We start from the raw sequence: 13,042 nt of genomic DNA, 5'->3' as shown, positions 1-13,042 counted from the left end.
ATGGAGGAAACTGCTTCTTGTTTACACTAGTGTCAAGTCATGTATAAAATACGCATACTTTGTATGTATCTGTAACTTCCTGGAGATTTTAACAAAGCGTCCACTTAAAGCCACAAATGCATTTTGTCCACTACTTTTAAAACATCACATGCCAGATATTGGTTTTATAAAGGCACTGGATTAAGTGCATTTGATGCTCTCAAACTGTTTCTGATATGGCCAACTGTAGGCTGCATGACTAACACTAACATGATCGTAGTATGAAGGTCCCTGGCCAGCTGAGGACTGCATGCTTTGTATGTACATGCTCCTGCATCTTCACACAGGTATTCTGGTATCTGGTATTACATAATATTCTAGTGAGATGATTGACATTTTCATCAACCAAACACACTGAATACTGGAAACAATACAGACATTTGTAAGAATCCACAGTCAGTTTAGAGAATTAGCCTCATGCCTGCAGTTATGAAAAGCTCATTCCTCTGTTGTTATGCAATCTGTGCTTTCTTTAACTGTTAGGATTATAATTTGCTGAATAGGCACCAACAGCTTTCCTACAAATAAAAACGACGACCAGTTCAGACCACAGGTTCTATGTGGAGTGTAGCACAAACTCAGTCAGCAATAAGTGCCCTGGTATTTCTGGTTGCCACTGTACAGAGAAACATACACACATTCTTAAATACACCGGTGTGGTTCCATTCAGCGAGAAAGACATTTCCTCATCCATCTGTCTGCTAGAGCTGAGACATTTCTTCCTTCCTCCCAGACATTTTCACAGTCACCACAGGAAAGGGGAGGGGATCTTTGTGTCGTGGCTAAATTCTGATGAACCCATTATATATATTTTATATTTATTTATGTACAAATATAGGCTCATGTATGTATTTACGGTAAGTACACAACATGTTCAACCCACGCACACGGTGGACCACACAAACACATGTGAATGTGCAGAGCTTCCGCACACTCAGCTCATATTTATGCCTGCACACCACATAAGCAGGCGGTTTTAAGTCTGATAATTAAATATGAGACATAGACCTGTGTGCGTTTGTCATGAATCCGACTGGGACTCTCTCAGTGAATCACACACTTTTATGGTGTGTCCTAATAGCTGCTTCTGCTGGGACATTTTTGTTGGAACTTTATGATAGGTTTAACATGTGTTCATAGCACAGAGGGCACATAGTCAGTGATTTAGATCTCTATTAGTGTATTTATAAGTGTGTGTGTGTGTGTGTGTGTGTGTGTGTATGTGTGTTTGTGTGTGTGAATTCACATGATCAATGCTGGGCCCACCCAGGAAGTGACTCCACCCTGTAGCGATGCACAGAATTCCCCCCTTGCTGAAGGGGAGAGAGGGAGCTGCTGGCAAGCAGCTTCACAGACCGGCCCATAGCCGCTCCATCTGCCCCTCTCAAAAGACTCCATTGTTCCCAGCAGTCTGAGGCGAGAAAGTGAGCTAAAGAGAGTTATGAGGCTCGCCGTTGGGGCAGAGGCTGGGGCGGTGGGCGTTGGGCCACTGCCTAAAACCACACGGAGGAGAGAGGGAGCCAGACACAGAGCATCTCTGTGCGAATCGCAGCCTTCTGTTGGAGCCTCGCCTCAGCTTAACAGCACTGTATGAAAAAGTCCACTACATCACATAAAAAACGCACCTAACTGTCAGAGAGCTCAACCGAATCAACGGTCCAAGGCCATATGTTCCTCCATATTTGGTGCTGTTTGTCTCCCTGCTGAGGAGGGGTTGTTTTTTAAATCTGAAGCATCACTTAGATGGGCCAATCAGAGTGGACTGCTATTCCTGTGGAAGCTTATAATGGTGTGTGTGTGTGAATTGCAGTATTTTGGCCTGACTCAAGAACAAATACAGTGCTGCTCAACAATGTGTTGACTCTTAGGCGTTGCAGCGGTAACTACGTGATCTAATTGATAGGATATGGCGAGGACAATAACCGGATTATTGAGAGACATCAGGCACGAAAGACAAAAGAGAGCTTTCAGAGTGTTTTCAGTTTTTTATTGAAACAGTATGAACAAAAACACTGCAATTAAATAAAAGGGTTCAAACAAATCAGATGGCACAAATTAAAAGCCTAGAACTCATGATATGTGGCAAAGCAGAGGAGAGGAAACAAAGACATGTCGTTGCAAACATTTGCAGTGTCTAAAGCCTATTCATTAAACATTACATCACTCATTCAGTGCACATATTAAACGAGTTTGTAAAGCAAGCGGAGCTAAGCTGAGACTTCATTATTTGTACACCCATTTAGCACACTTACAATTGCAAATATAACAAAATAGGGCATTACTGCCTAATACTGTGCACTAAAACTAAGTGCAACTATAAAATGTCATCCTCGTCACGCAATCAGGGGTTAGCTCAATTTAAAGACCGGACGGCTGTTCTGGTAATCTAACTATTAACAAAAGTACTATGAAGACATTGTCAAGACAATGCTATCACTATGTCTAATAACCAAGGGCTGTGTGTAAGCCTTTAGAACAAGTCATACAAGCTGTTCTGTCTGGAATGGGTGGCAGTTAAAAGGTACAGTCAATTCACATTAATAATGCACTTCAAAAGTTAAAGTCTTCCTAACTACCTAGAGAATACCAGAGACAGTGGCACAAACCCTTCTGCTAAATTTCACAGATATGTATTAGGTTTTTATATGTCAGTGTTAAAGTGGGCAGAATGTCGCGTTACTCTTGCAAACGAGGGTGCCTTTTCTTTTCTGTTAGCTTCATGCTTGCCCTCAGAGCTCATGAGTGTGTTATGTCAAAACAACTTCTGCACACGGTGCTTCATACAGTTGGCCAACATATCAGGGATTCTGGCTACATGAAAAAATGTTTTAACTGGTGCTCAGGGGGTGTTTTAAAGGTCTGTTAGCCACAACAATAGCGTGCCTGTATGTACTGTGTATTCCATAATATCAAATGCTAGCCTATGCAACTGCAACATATGAGAAAGTAATTTCTCATATGCTGGATACTATATGAGCTGTATACTATGTAGTCCCCTTGCATTGTATATACATCCTGTGGAATTTGTAGCAGTCTCTACTGCTTGCACCTTCCATTTGTGTTTAATTTCCTTTTGTTTTGTCAGCAATATCCATTTGTATGTCCTCTCAAACTTCCATGCAAATCTAAATCAGTCACTCTTTAAAGGAGAGAGGTTTTATGCCTAGATGTCAGATAATCCCCAACCTTTCTTTCTCTCTTTTTTCTTAACAAAATGCTTTTAAAAAGGCCTGAAATTCCTAGCTACATCCTGCCGTCACCTTGTTTTGTTCTCTCCTAGGGAGTAGGGGGAGGGAGCCTTTCTAATCAGCGGCACTTAGAGGGGTCAGGGATGTGGCAGGGGGAGGTGAGGATGTTTGAACGTGTACCCCTCTTGTCTCACATACATACACTTCATACATTAACAGACACAAGCCTCCCTCCCCCTCTTTTTTTGGCAACAGTCCAGAGTCATGGTTAGATTTGTTTAGTTCTGGTATCGTGCTTGTTTTAATGGTCGCGAATGACGTCACAGTTCAGTAGTTCAGAATTGCCAGAACTTTGTGCGCTCCTGCTGCTTGGCCGACTTTTTCCTCAAGGGCTGTGGGACAAAAGAGAGAGAGAGAGAGAGAGAGAGAGAGAGTCAGACAGTGGATGAAAAAGGGAGATCGTTGAATCTACAGTAGTTACAGTAGGTACGGAAGCACTAAACGGCCATGATTTCTAAAACGGTTATTTCAAGATCACTAGTTGATTATGGCCTAGATTGAGCCGACAGTGAAAAACTGAAATGTCTTCTGATCTGAAAAGAAATGTAGCTATATCTCCCCTTGATCTGATTTGACCCAAACATTATATAAAAAAGAAAGAAAGAACGTAATAACGAGTTCATTATCTGTTTTTTTTTCTCAAGGTAACAAAGTTAATTTTCTTGAGATCACGAGATAATCAAATTGTGATCTTGAGATAACGATATTAAAAATGTTTGAATTATGTCCGTTTAGGGCTTCCGTAGTAGAGTATCTGAGGCTCAACTTATATTAAAGTTTATTAATCTGTACACTTGTTGAGTTTAGTGTTTAATTAAACATTGACAACAATATGGATGGTGAAAAAAAGCAGTTTTTTAGATTTAATTAAAAGATTAAAGATGTAGGTCGAGATACAAAAAAGAAACAACAAAATGTTTACATAAGAGACGTGTTTATCAAAACCTTTAAAAGGGAGACATTTTGTTTTAAAGCCAGGTTGTATGGGAGTTGACAAGATTAGTCTTTGGACAACATGTAGCTTAAGTCAGCGCAGATCTTAAGACGATATACTCTGAAATAAACCTTTATTTTAAAATAGACTGATAATTAGTTCCTGAGACCAAAAACAAAACAGAAGTCTTACACTTTGTGTTGCTGCCCCACTTCTGACAAACACAATCCCTCTGTTTGTAGGGATCAAATCAAGCTGTTAATTTAAAACAGCCGGCTTGATGACTGCTGGCCACATCGCCAAACACTGAGTCAATAAACAAGCTCAAGCCACTTGTCATCATGAATGCCAAATTTTCCCCATAAGGCCATGGGACTGTTTGTCAGCAGAAGCAGCAACAAGCATCAAACTTTGTCTGTGTTTTATTTTGGGGGGGGACATCTGTTACACATCTGTAAATTAGGACCCTGATAGGCTTGGAGGGGTTAAAGGGATTAGCTGAAGGAATCAAATAGAGAAATTTACAGAAACCATAACGTCTTTTTTCGTGGGTTTTTTGTTCTTTGCAGACCTGTGACACAAGAAACATTCATCATTAGCATCATGAACAGCAGAGACCAACTATGGCTACGCAGCTTGTGTTGGGCATGCCAGGTCCCCTTATCACACAGAACAGCTCCCTGTCCAGGATCCATTACATCACTGCCCGTGTTATTTCATCATAGGATGTGTCAGTGATGACTACAAGCTCAGGCTGTTTCGTTCGCTCCATATTTAGAGGACGCCAGAGGTGATGACTCACTGCACAACATCAGTATAACCGCCAGCATTCACATGGATTCAAGCTGTTTGTGTGTGTGTGTGTGTGTATGTAACCACCATTAGAGATGAGGTACTTACGAGTATTTTCCCATCCTCCTCACCACAGCGATCACAACGGCGATGACGATGACCATTGCCAACAGAGCGCCAATCACGATGCCGACTACCTGGCCAGAACTCAGGCCCTCTGTGGGACGGAAAGACAAGAGTTAGCAAATTTGTTCAGACTTCAGTTGGATTTTGAGATGACTAGTTTTAATATGTAGACCAGTGAACATTTGATGGGATATTTTCACACCAAGAATGAATCAAATGTCATCTTTCTATCTAGGAGTGGATTAATAGCCTCTGATTAACACAGAATGACATGAGCGAAAGATGGAAGAGAGTCATATTTGGAGAGAGGCCTGCATGTGACTTTTAAATCCTTTATGGCACTTGCCAAACACACTCACCTCCACATTAGGCTGTCTGTTGTATGATTTCTGTCAATAATAACACCTGACTTCAAACTGACCACCTTAACACTCCCGCCAGCTACCATCCCACACATTCCTCACCTTCTGTGTCGTCTTCAACGACCACGTCTTCTCCCGTCTCTGCCTTGACAGCACCCGTCGGTTGGACCTCAACCACTGCTGTCTCAGTGGGGCCTGCGGTCTCCACTACAGGAGGGTCAGTGATAATGGGTTCTGGTGCTTCAGTAGCAGCGGCTTCTGTTTCAACGACGGCCTCTTCAGTATTGAACGTAACGACGGGCGGCGCCGCCTCGGTGACTACTTCTGTTGCAGCGACTACTTCTGTTGCAGCGACTTCTTCTGTAGCGACTTCTTCTGTAGCAACTTCTTCTGTAGCAACTTCTTCTGTAGCGACTTCTTCTGTAGCGACTTCTTCTGGGGTCGCCTCCGGATCGGTTGCAGGACGACCAGTGATAATAGTTAGGTCCTCTTCAGGAGCATCTGTAACTTCAAATACGGTGTCTGCTACAGCTTCGGCATCAAGCTCTGCAGGGATCTCTGTGGGGCCTGGGGAGAGAGGTCACAGATGTGTTCACATGCAGGCATACATGAGAGAATACAATCGGTTTCTGTGACTGTCTGTCAAGAGCTGTTTCTTGTGGATCATTTGTATATATTTGACACTTTGACTGATTCATTAAAATTCATGGTTAATTTCCTGAAAAGTGTGACCATATGAAGGGACAATACATTAGAACATCGGATGCCCCATGTCATAGTGACCCAGTACAGCGTGCGTTACATTACGTCCAGACACAGAAAAGGTCTCTGGTGTGTCAGAATGGGTGCAAAAAAAAGTTAAAAAAGGACAAGAAGGTTTAGATTCCTCTCCGACATGATGTGATGACATGACCTTTATTCTTTCTCACACTCTTTTGTAACGCTCCCATCACCAGCACCGTGACAGCATGACGCGCACACCCCGTGACTTCATAAAATCCACATCCCTCCCCCCCTCCTCTCCTCCATTCCTCCACCCCTCCATCCTGTCTTTAAGGCTCTGTGTTTGCATGCTGGCATGCCACATCCTCTGCCTCATTTCCTGTGGAGTGAGCTGCCTGTGAGGAGAGCGCGGCAAGGCTTGTCAACCCTCAGCCTCTTAACATGTGAAGGGTGGGGCTGATCAACGCCTGATCGTGAGAGAGACAGCACAAAGTGGAAGATTTGCAGTTTCAGGAAGACTCAGGCAGGTTTGATGAAATGGTGGACTGAACACCTTGAGGAAATGTCAGCCATATATTTTGAAAGTATTCGTAGCTTTTGTTTTTCTCTCTTTATTAAAAAAAAAGTGGAATTTATTGTATAATATCAATCTCGAGTAACGATTTTGAATGATAACTATGTAAAATCAAGTTTTTGACAGAGCTCAAAAGACCTTCAGTGCTTGCAGTAAAATGGAGGCTCCCATTTTGTATTTACCATCTGCCAAAAGACATGTATTTATCCTTGTGTCTCTCATCAAGGTCTGGACTATGAAGCAGCCAGGGCTCAACCTAATCATTTCCCTCCAATAACCCCACGTTCAACATCCTCGTAGCCACAACTGAAAGCTTTGCCTGGACAGCACTGCTTCAAAATTAAGGAGGTAGATTTCAGCGTGGCACCAAAATTACGGTCTACAGTTAACTTTCCACTGACAAGATGTTGGCCTGAAAATCGCTTCTTCTTTCCCTTCAAAACTTCTCCCTGAAAGCACTCTTGCTGTAGAGAATAGTGAGTCTTCTAATCTTAGCGTCTGACATCATGCTCTCTCTCCATCTTCGTTTTCTCCAATTGTTCTGAATACTTGAAATAATAGAGAATACTTTACATGGGTAAAAATAACCCTGAATGGTCTAACAACCGGTGCAGTTATTCCTAGTCCTGTGCTGGCTTGCGTGTTCATTAGCAACAGGCGGGATAAATATAACAAAATATTTGTTCCCACTGTGGCAGAGTACTGAAGGGGGTTTTCAAAAGACGACTCAGACGGTTGGTTTGGAAAATCTGTAAGTGATGATAAAATGGTCTGCGCTTCACAGAGCATGGCCGTATGCTGGGTAATCGCCTCCTCTTCCAACAATTGTTTCATTATGTGTACAGTTCCCACAATTAGCTCTGAGTAGTATTTCCTCCCCACTGTGCTGACTATCCTGGGTGAATACAGCCGCTTAGTGAGTAACACGTAAGACTGTTGCAGTCTACGTCCCCTCTCCTCTCTTTCCTTTTAACTTCTCGCCCATCCTCACGTTCATGACCCTGCCACTCCCTAAGGATAGGTTTTGTTGCAGCTGAAACCTTTGAGAAGGCTGAATCCCCGGAGAGAAAGAAAGGGAAAGCAATAGGGTGGAGGGGAGCTCTGAGGGAACAGCCCCGGGTCCCTTCTGATGCTTGATTTCATTGTGAACACGGTCTGTCTCTGGTCACAGCGAGATGTGTGTCGTGGTTAGCGTGTAAGTGACCCTCCGTTAAACCTCGGGGGGGTCGGAGCACGGGATCAGAATCAGAACAGGACCCCTGAAGCTGGTGAGGACTTCTACCAACACGAGGGGGTTTCAGTCTGTGTCAACCACTCAAAGATGTTTTCAGATATGTGAGCACCATGTAAACTCATTAAAAGCTCAGAACTTAAGGGGACATTGCGAGGAAACTCAGATCCATGCACCCGTTAGCAAAAGCAATTTACGTTTTTTTTTTCTCCATTCTTTCAATCCTAGACTGAGAATGTTTACGTAACTGTGGCGTTGTCCTTATTATTCCAAATGGTTGGTGGGTGATTTTACCCACGATTACATCATTCTGGCCACATGCTCTCTCACATCCATTTCCATGTAAAGCATGAAAGAGCCTGAAATCATCAACACTTAACAAGCGTAAAAGTGCAAGTGAGTTCATACTGAATGTTTTTATGTGTGTGTAAACCTATGGCTGTCTGACTGTGCCTTAAAGGGTTGATTCATTGAAATTGCGAAACACACTTTCTCACTTCAAATTTCTCACTCATTATGGAAAAGTTTAGACGAGGTAAATAGAAAACAACTGGTGATGGTGCTTTCTGTAATAACATTTCAGAAACCAATTCAAATAACAATGAAGTAATTGTGACTGTGAATGATTTAAAAATGTCTCTTAACTAAGGTTTATGGGCAGGATGTAGATATACAGGGAGGGACAGAGAGGTGTAAAAGGCAGGCAGGCAAAAAAGAGTTAAAAGTAAGAGAAGTTGTACAGGAACTCAGCAAGAAGCTGTGGAGGCACCCATGTGGGGCTTCACTCTTGCCAGGCATACATAAAACCTGCAGAGAGAGTGAAAAGAGTGAGGGAGGGACACAACGATATACGAGGGAGTAGCAGCTTCCATCCATTATGATCACAATCAGCTGTCGCTGAGGCCCCCCGTTTGTGTGTATGTGTGTGTGTGTGTGTGTGTGTGAGAGAGCTACTAATTCACAGTCCTGTGTGGGAGGGGAAGGGTCCGTGCAGACGGTGTGAGGGAGTGTGTCCACCTTTGGAGCCCAAGAATGTTTTCGCCGCACTGGAGGAGGGAAATGTGAGAGAAATAGGCGCCCTGCCCATCTCAACGCGCTTTTGACGAGATGCCGCACAGCATAGCCTCCACTGCTCAACCAGTGGGAGTCAGCTGTGGAGATACTGGGGCGTGCCATGTACTGCACACTGGAGATTTTAAGCAGGAGACAGGCTGGAGTGGAATATTCTTATCACAGACGCAACACAATGAGCTCCACACTTTGTTTTTTTCCCCCAGATAGGACAACATGCAGCACGTCCCATCGGGACTCTATTGCCATTGGCAGAGACTGGTCCAGAGCTAGATCAAGTGGGCCTTTAATCTTAGGCCTAACAGGTCTGATTAAATTCCTAAAATGTAATGAATCCGGGCAGGGATGACATTAAATGCAACCACTGCGAAATGACAAAATAGAAAGATCGTGCTATGGCATCACAAAGCCTCCCAACTCTCTTCTCTACTTTTAAACAAAACTAAACACTGCAGACCGACAATTTAATCAAAGTTAAGTTTATGTTTTGGGCATTTCTGCTTCATTTGATAGTGAGAGAGATAGACAGGAAAGGCAGTGGGGAGAGAGGGGATGACATGCAGCGTAGAGCCTCGGACGGACTCAAACTCAGGACTCGGCCTTAATGTCACGACCTCTGTCTTGTGAGCTAACAAGGCGCCCAAAATCAAATCTTGTTCACCTTAAAGTCCAACTCCCACATCATAAAACACCCACCCAGTTGTGCAAGCGTTCCTTAGTCAGCAGCTCTGTTTTTCTTACTTTCTCTTGCACCATGTCTCACCCTGCCGCACAAGTAGGTGCTAGAGATATGAGACATTTGTGTCAGTACTCACAGAGGAGACAAACACAAAGAGAAATCTCCACAGACAGATTCGGGCCATACTCTGAAGCTCTGCTACAGTCACCAGGGCTTGGGCTTGGTCCTGGCTAAAACCGCCTCAGACTCCTTTCCATAAACAGATGTTTCTTTCTCCTTGCGGAAAGTTTTGGAAGTATGACAGAGCATTTTTTTTTTCTCTAAATGAGACTCAGTTCACGTGAGAAGTGCTAGTTTTCCTAATGGTCCCTCTTTCCCAGCATTTGTCTCATATTTGGAGTATGAGCGCAACATTTTAGTCATTTCTAGAAGTGGGCACGGACAAAGGGCATTGACCTCTCCCTTCAGCAGCCAGATGTGACAGGGACGTTATAGGCCCAGAGAGGCAGACAAAACTCATTAAGGAGACCAGAGGTGGTGGTGGTGGTGGGGGGGGGGGGCAGCAGAGTGAGGGGAAGAGGTGGAGGATTTTACAGGATACGTGGGGTTTGCTAGTTAAGTGAGCGGGCGTGAGGGAGTTAAAAGCCCCACAATTGTGAAGCATAGTAGTGACATGAGCTATTTTCTTTGTTTCCCTTCTCTTTGGAGGACTGAGACGGCTGAGCTGAGAATCCTTCTGAAAGTTTAAGGACTTTTTCCTTCCAGAGGAAACCTCCATGGAAATGTTGCAGACACGTCGTCCCCCACCGGTAAAGGTTGTTGTTTAAAAATAGACCCAGCCCCTCTCTGCTCTTCTTGTGCCGACACCAACCCCGAGGTACAGTCTCACCAAGCTCAACAGGGGAAAGGGGGCAGAGAGTTGGAGGCAGGCAGAGGACTGTTAAGAGATGGGGGAGAAGTAGGAGAGGTGGGGTTAAGTGGTAAAAGTTGATACCCCACCAAAGATGGGTAAATGCCAAGGGGCGGCGTGCCGCATGGTCTAACAACATGCGGGTAAAAGAGGGTGGGGCGTCTCTTAAAGCTCATCACGTACCGGGTGTTCTCTCTTGATATGACCCTCTTAAATATAGAGCTTCTATCTATTAATACACTCACGCAAGCCAGCCCTGCCCTGCCCTACAGCTCCCTTAGGCCTCAGCCCCCCCCCCCCGTGCCTGCTGCTTCCCCATGGCAAACACTGCTGGTCAAGGCGAAAGAAAGGAAGCAGAAAGAGAGGAAGAAAGGGAAAACATGTAAATGGGGAGAAAGAGAGGCAGAGAGAAAAACAGATGCAGTGCGAGAGAAATTAGAGAATCAGGGGTAAAATGAGAGGTGACAGTGGATAGGCTTTCAGATAAATGTGTACGGTGTATGTTACCGTTTACAGCCCCCATCCCTCCCTCGCTGTGTATGAGCACTGTTTTTGGGAGCCATCCAAAGGATATTCCTTTCTTCTATTTGCCAGTGCCAAGAATTTACAGACACGAGGCAGCGGAGCTCCTGCTATTACATCACATTTCCCTTTGGTGTCTGCAAATCAAACTTTTGCTCCAGAGCTCAAGAATAGTGTGAAAAGGAGAGAGAAAGTGAGAAAGAGGGAGTTAAAATGCTAAAATCAACACAGACTTTCTTGAGTCTCTCCCCTTTGTTAAACTAACACCCTTGACCAAAGTTTTGCTTTTCCATCAGGGATATTATCGGCTAAGTGGAACATATGAAAAGGCTACAGCCGGCAGTTGTCAGAAGCAGTTTCAAATGATGATTTAACAGTGAAAATAGAAAAAAATAGAAAAAGTATTTAAAATCAGTTGCACTTAGGAACCTCATTAATTAGTTAATGAATATACAAATAGAAATGGAGTGTATTTTACCTCCTGAAACCAGCTTCCAGAGTGTTATTGTTCAGTCAACAGGGATTAAAACAGACAAAGAGTGGTGTGGGGTGGGCACATGGAGGGAGAGGGAGCGAGGGGACACAGTGTGCTAACAGCAGGACAGTGATAGCGGAGAGCTCACTTACTTGCATGTGTGAAGGCACAGAAAGGGCCGGCCAGGGCCAGCAGGAGCAGCAGCTGAACATTCATTGTGGTGATAACTTTTCTCCTCCAGTCACAACCTTTAGGAACTCCCTCGGGGCAAAGAGCACAGCACCAGAACCCTCACACACGCCAGACACGCACCAACCGGCCTCTCCGGAGGGGAAGGTGGAGGAAAAAAAGAGGTGAAAATAAAGTCTTCAGGGGGAGTTTGGGAAAGTAGCAGCCTGAGATCCGTTTAACTGGTAGAGGCGAACAGGCAGAGCTATCTATTATAGATAGAGGAAAAAAGGAGAGTGGTGGAGGGATGTAGAGAGGACAAGAGAAAAGAGAGGAGCTGTGGCCACTTTGAGGAAGTGGAGAGGGAGAGGGACTGGCACACAGCAGGAGAGAGCAAAGAGAGCGTGTGTGAGAGTGGAGGAGGGGTGCTGGTACTGGTGGTGGGCTGGGCGGGTTGGGTTGGGAGGAGGGAGTCCGGATTGGGGCAGTAAGGTGGTTTCAGCCCTCGTGGTCCAGCCCCGTGTAGGACGTGCTCTCGTCTTGGGGCACAGCCAACACTCCTGTTTGCAAACCCTGCAATATCACGCACACACTCACAAATGCAAACACACTTGGAAATACCAATAAATACACCGTTGACTTGTTTCTCATGACAACACAGGCTTTTGAAACTATAATTGGCCTGCTCATACGATTAGAAAGCTGAAGAAACAAGCCTTGAAAATGCTCTCTGAATGAATGGAGCTAAATGTAAACAGAGCTTTAATCACAGAGTTAAGAGCCAAGAGAAAGAGAGAGAGTGAACACAGCTTCAATAGGTGTTACCTATCAGCATCTTTAACTGTATCTAACTGTTAAAAAGAAAACAGTGAATGAAACAAGCATCCTTAATGCATCTGTATTGATCTTTTAAACCACCAACCTTGTTCTCAAAAAGAAAAGTGTCAAGCTGAGGCTGACAGACGGAAGCAAGAGAGTGCTGCTTTTAAAACAGGTTTCCCTGAAAAGGTGTAAAGGAGCCGTAAATACAGTTAGAACATCGTGTGACTTTCACACAGGCAAACATGGGTGGTCTGCCGAGTTTACATGTGATGGAGGGCAAACAAACTGTTGCTTGGCACTAGGCTGACACCTGTTGGACAACAAGCTACGAGGGTCAAAGCAGCACAAAGCTCTGCTCTTTCAGTT

The 13,042-nt window shown here is 44.3% G+C and overlaps 1 protein-coding gene across 2 annotated transcripts; it reads right to left on the bottom strand.

The window, feature by feature from the left end:
* Positions 1–2,004: 2,004 nt before the first annotated feature.
* On the bottom strand, positions 2,005–12,313 carry pdpn (podoplanin). 2 transcript variants are annotated; one of them, XM_068733326.1, is made up of 4 exons: positions 11,839–12,311; positions 5,604–6,068; positions 5,122–5,230; positions 2,005–3,619 (listed from the first exon to the last, which is right to left on the bottom strand). In XM_068733326.1, exons 1-4 carry the CDS (start codon positions 11,900–11,902, stop codon positions 3,613–3,615), a joined length of 645 nt encoding a protein of 214 aa, XP_068589427.1. In that variant the 5' UTR covers positions 11,903–12,311; the 3' UTR covers positions 2,005–3,612. The 2 variants fall into 2 exon arrangements, with proteins under 2 accessions (XP_068589427.1, XP_068589428.1); XM_068733327.1 differs by lacking the exon at positions 2,005–3,619 and having other exon boundaries at positions 5,118–5,230; positions 11,839–12,313.
* Between the last annotated feature and the right edge of the window lie 729 nt (positions 12,314–13,042).

Source organism: Cebidichthys violaceus, unplaced genomic scaffold, assembly GCF_023349555.1.
Source record: "Cebidichthys violaceus isolate CVI_PGR_0920_01 unplaced genomic scaffold, fCebVio1.0.p SCAF_6, whole genome shotgun sequence".
In the NCBI taxonomy this organism is placed as follows: Eukaryota; Metazoa; Chordata; class Actinopteri; order Perciformes; family Stichaeidae; genus Cebidichthys; species Cebidichthys violaceus.
This window is presented reverse-complemented; position numbering and strand designations above follow the sequence as displayed.

Coding starts and splice junctions, on each gene's coding strand:
- pdpn (XM_068733326.1), bottom strand. CDS start 11,902: ATGAATGTTCAGCTGCTGCTCCTGCTGGCCCTGGCCGGCCCTTTCTGT. Junction 6,069..11,838: donor CTGTGCCTTCACACATGCAA/GTAAGTGAGCTC, acceptor CTCTCTCCCCAG/GCCCCACAGAGATCCCTGCA. Junction 5,231..5,603: donor CGTTGAAGACGACACAGAAG/GTGAGGAATGTG, acceptor TCCGTCCCACAG/AGGGCCTGAGTTCTGGCCAG.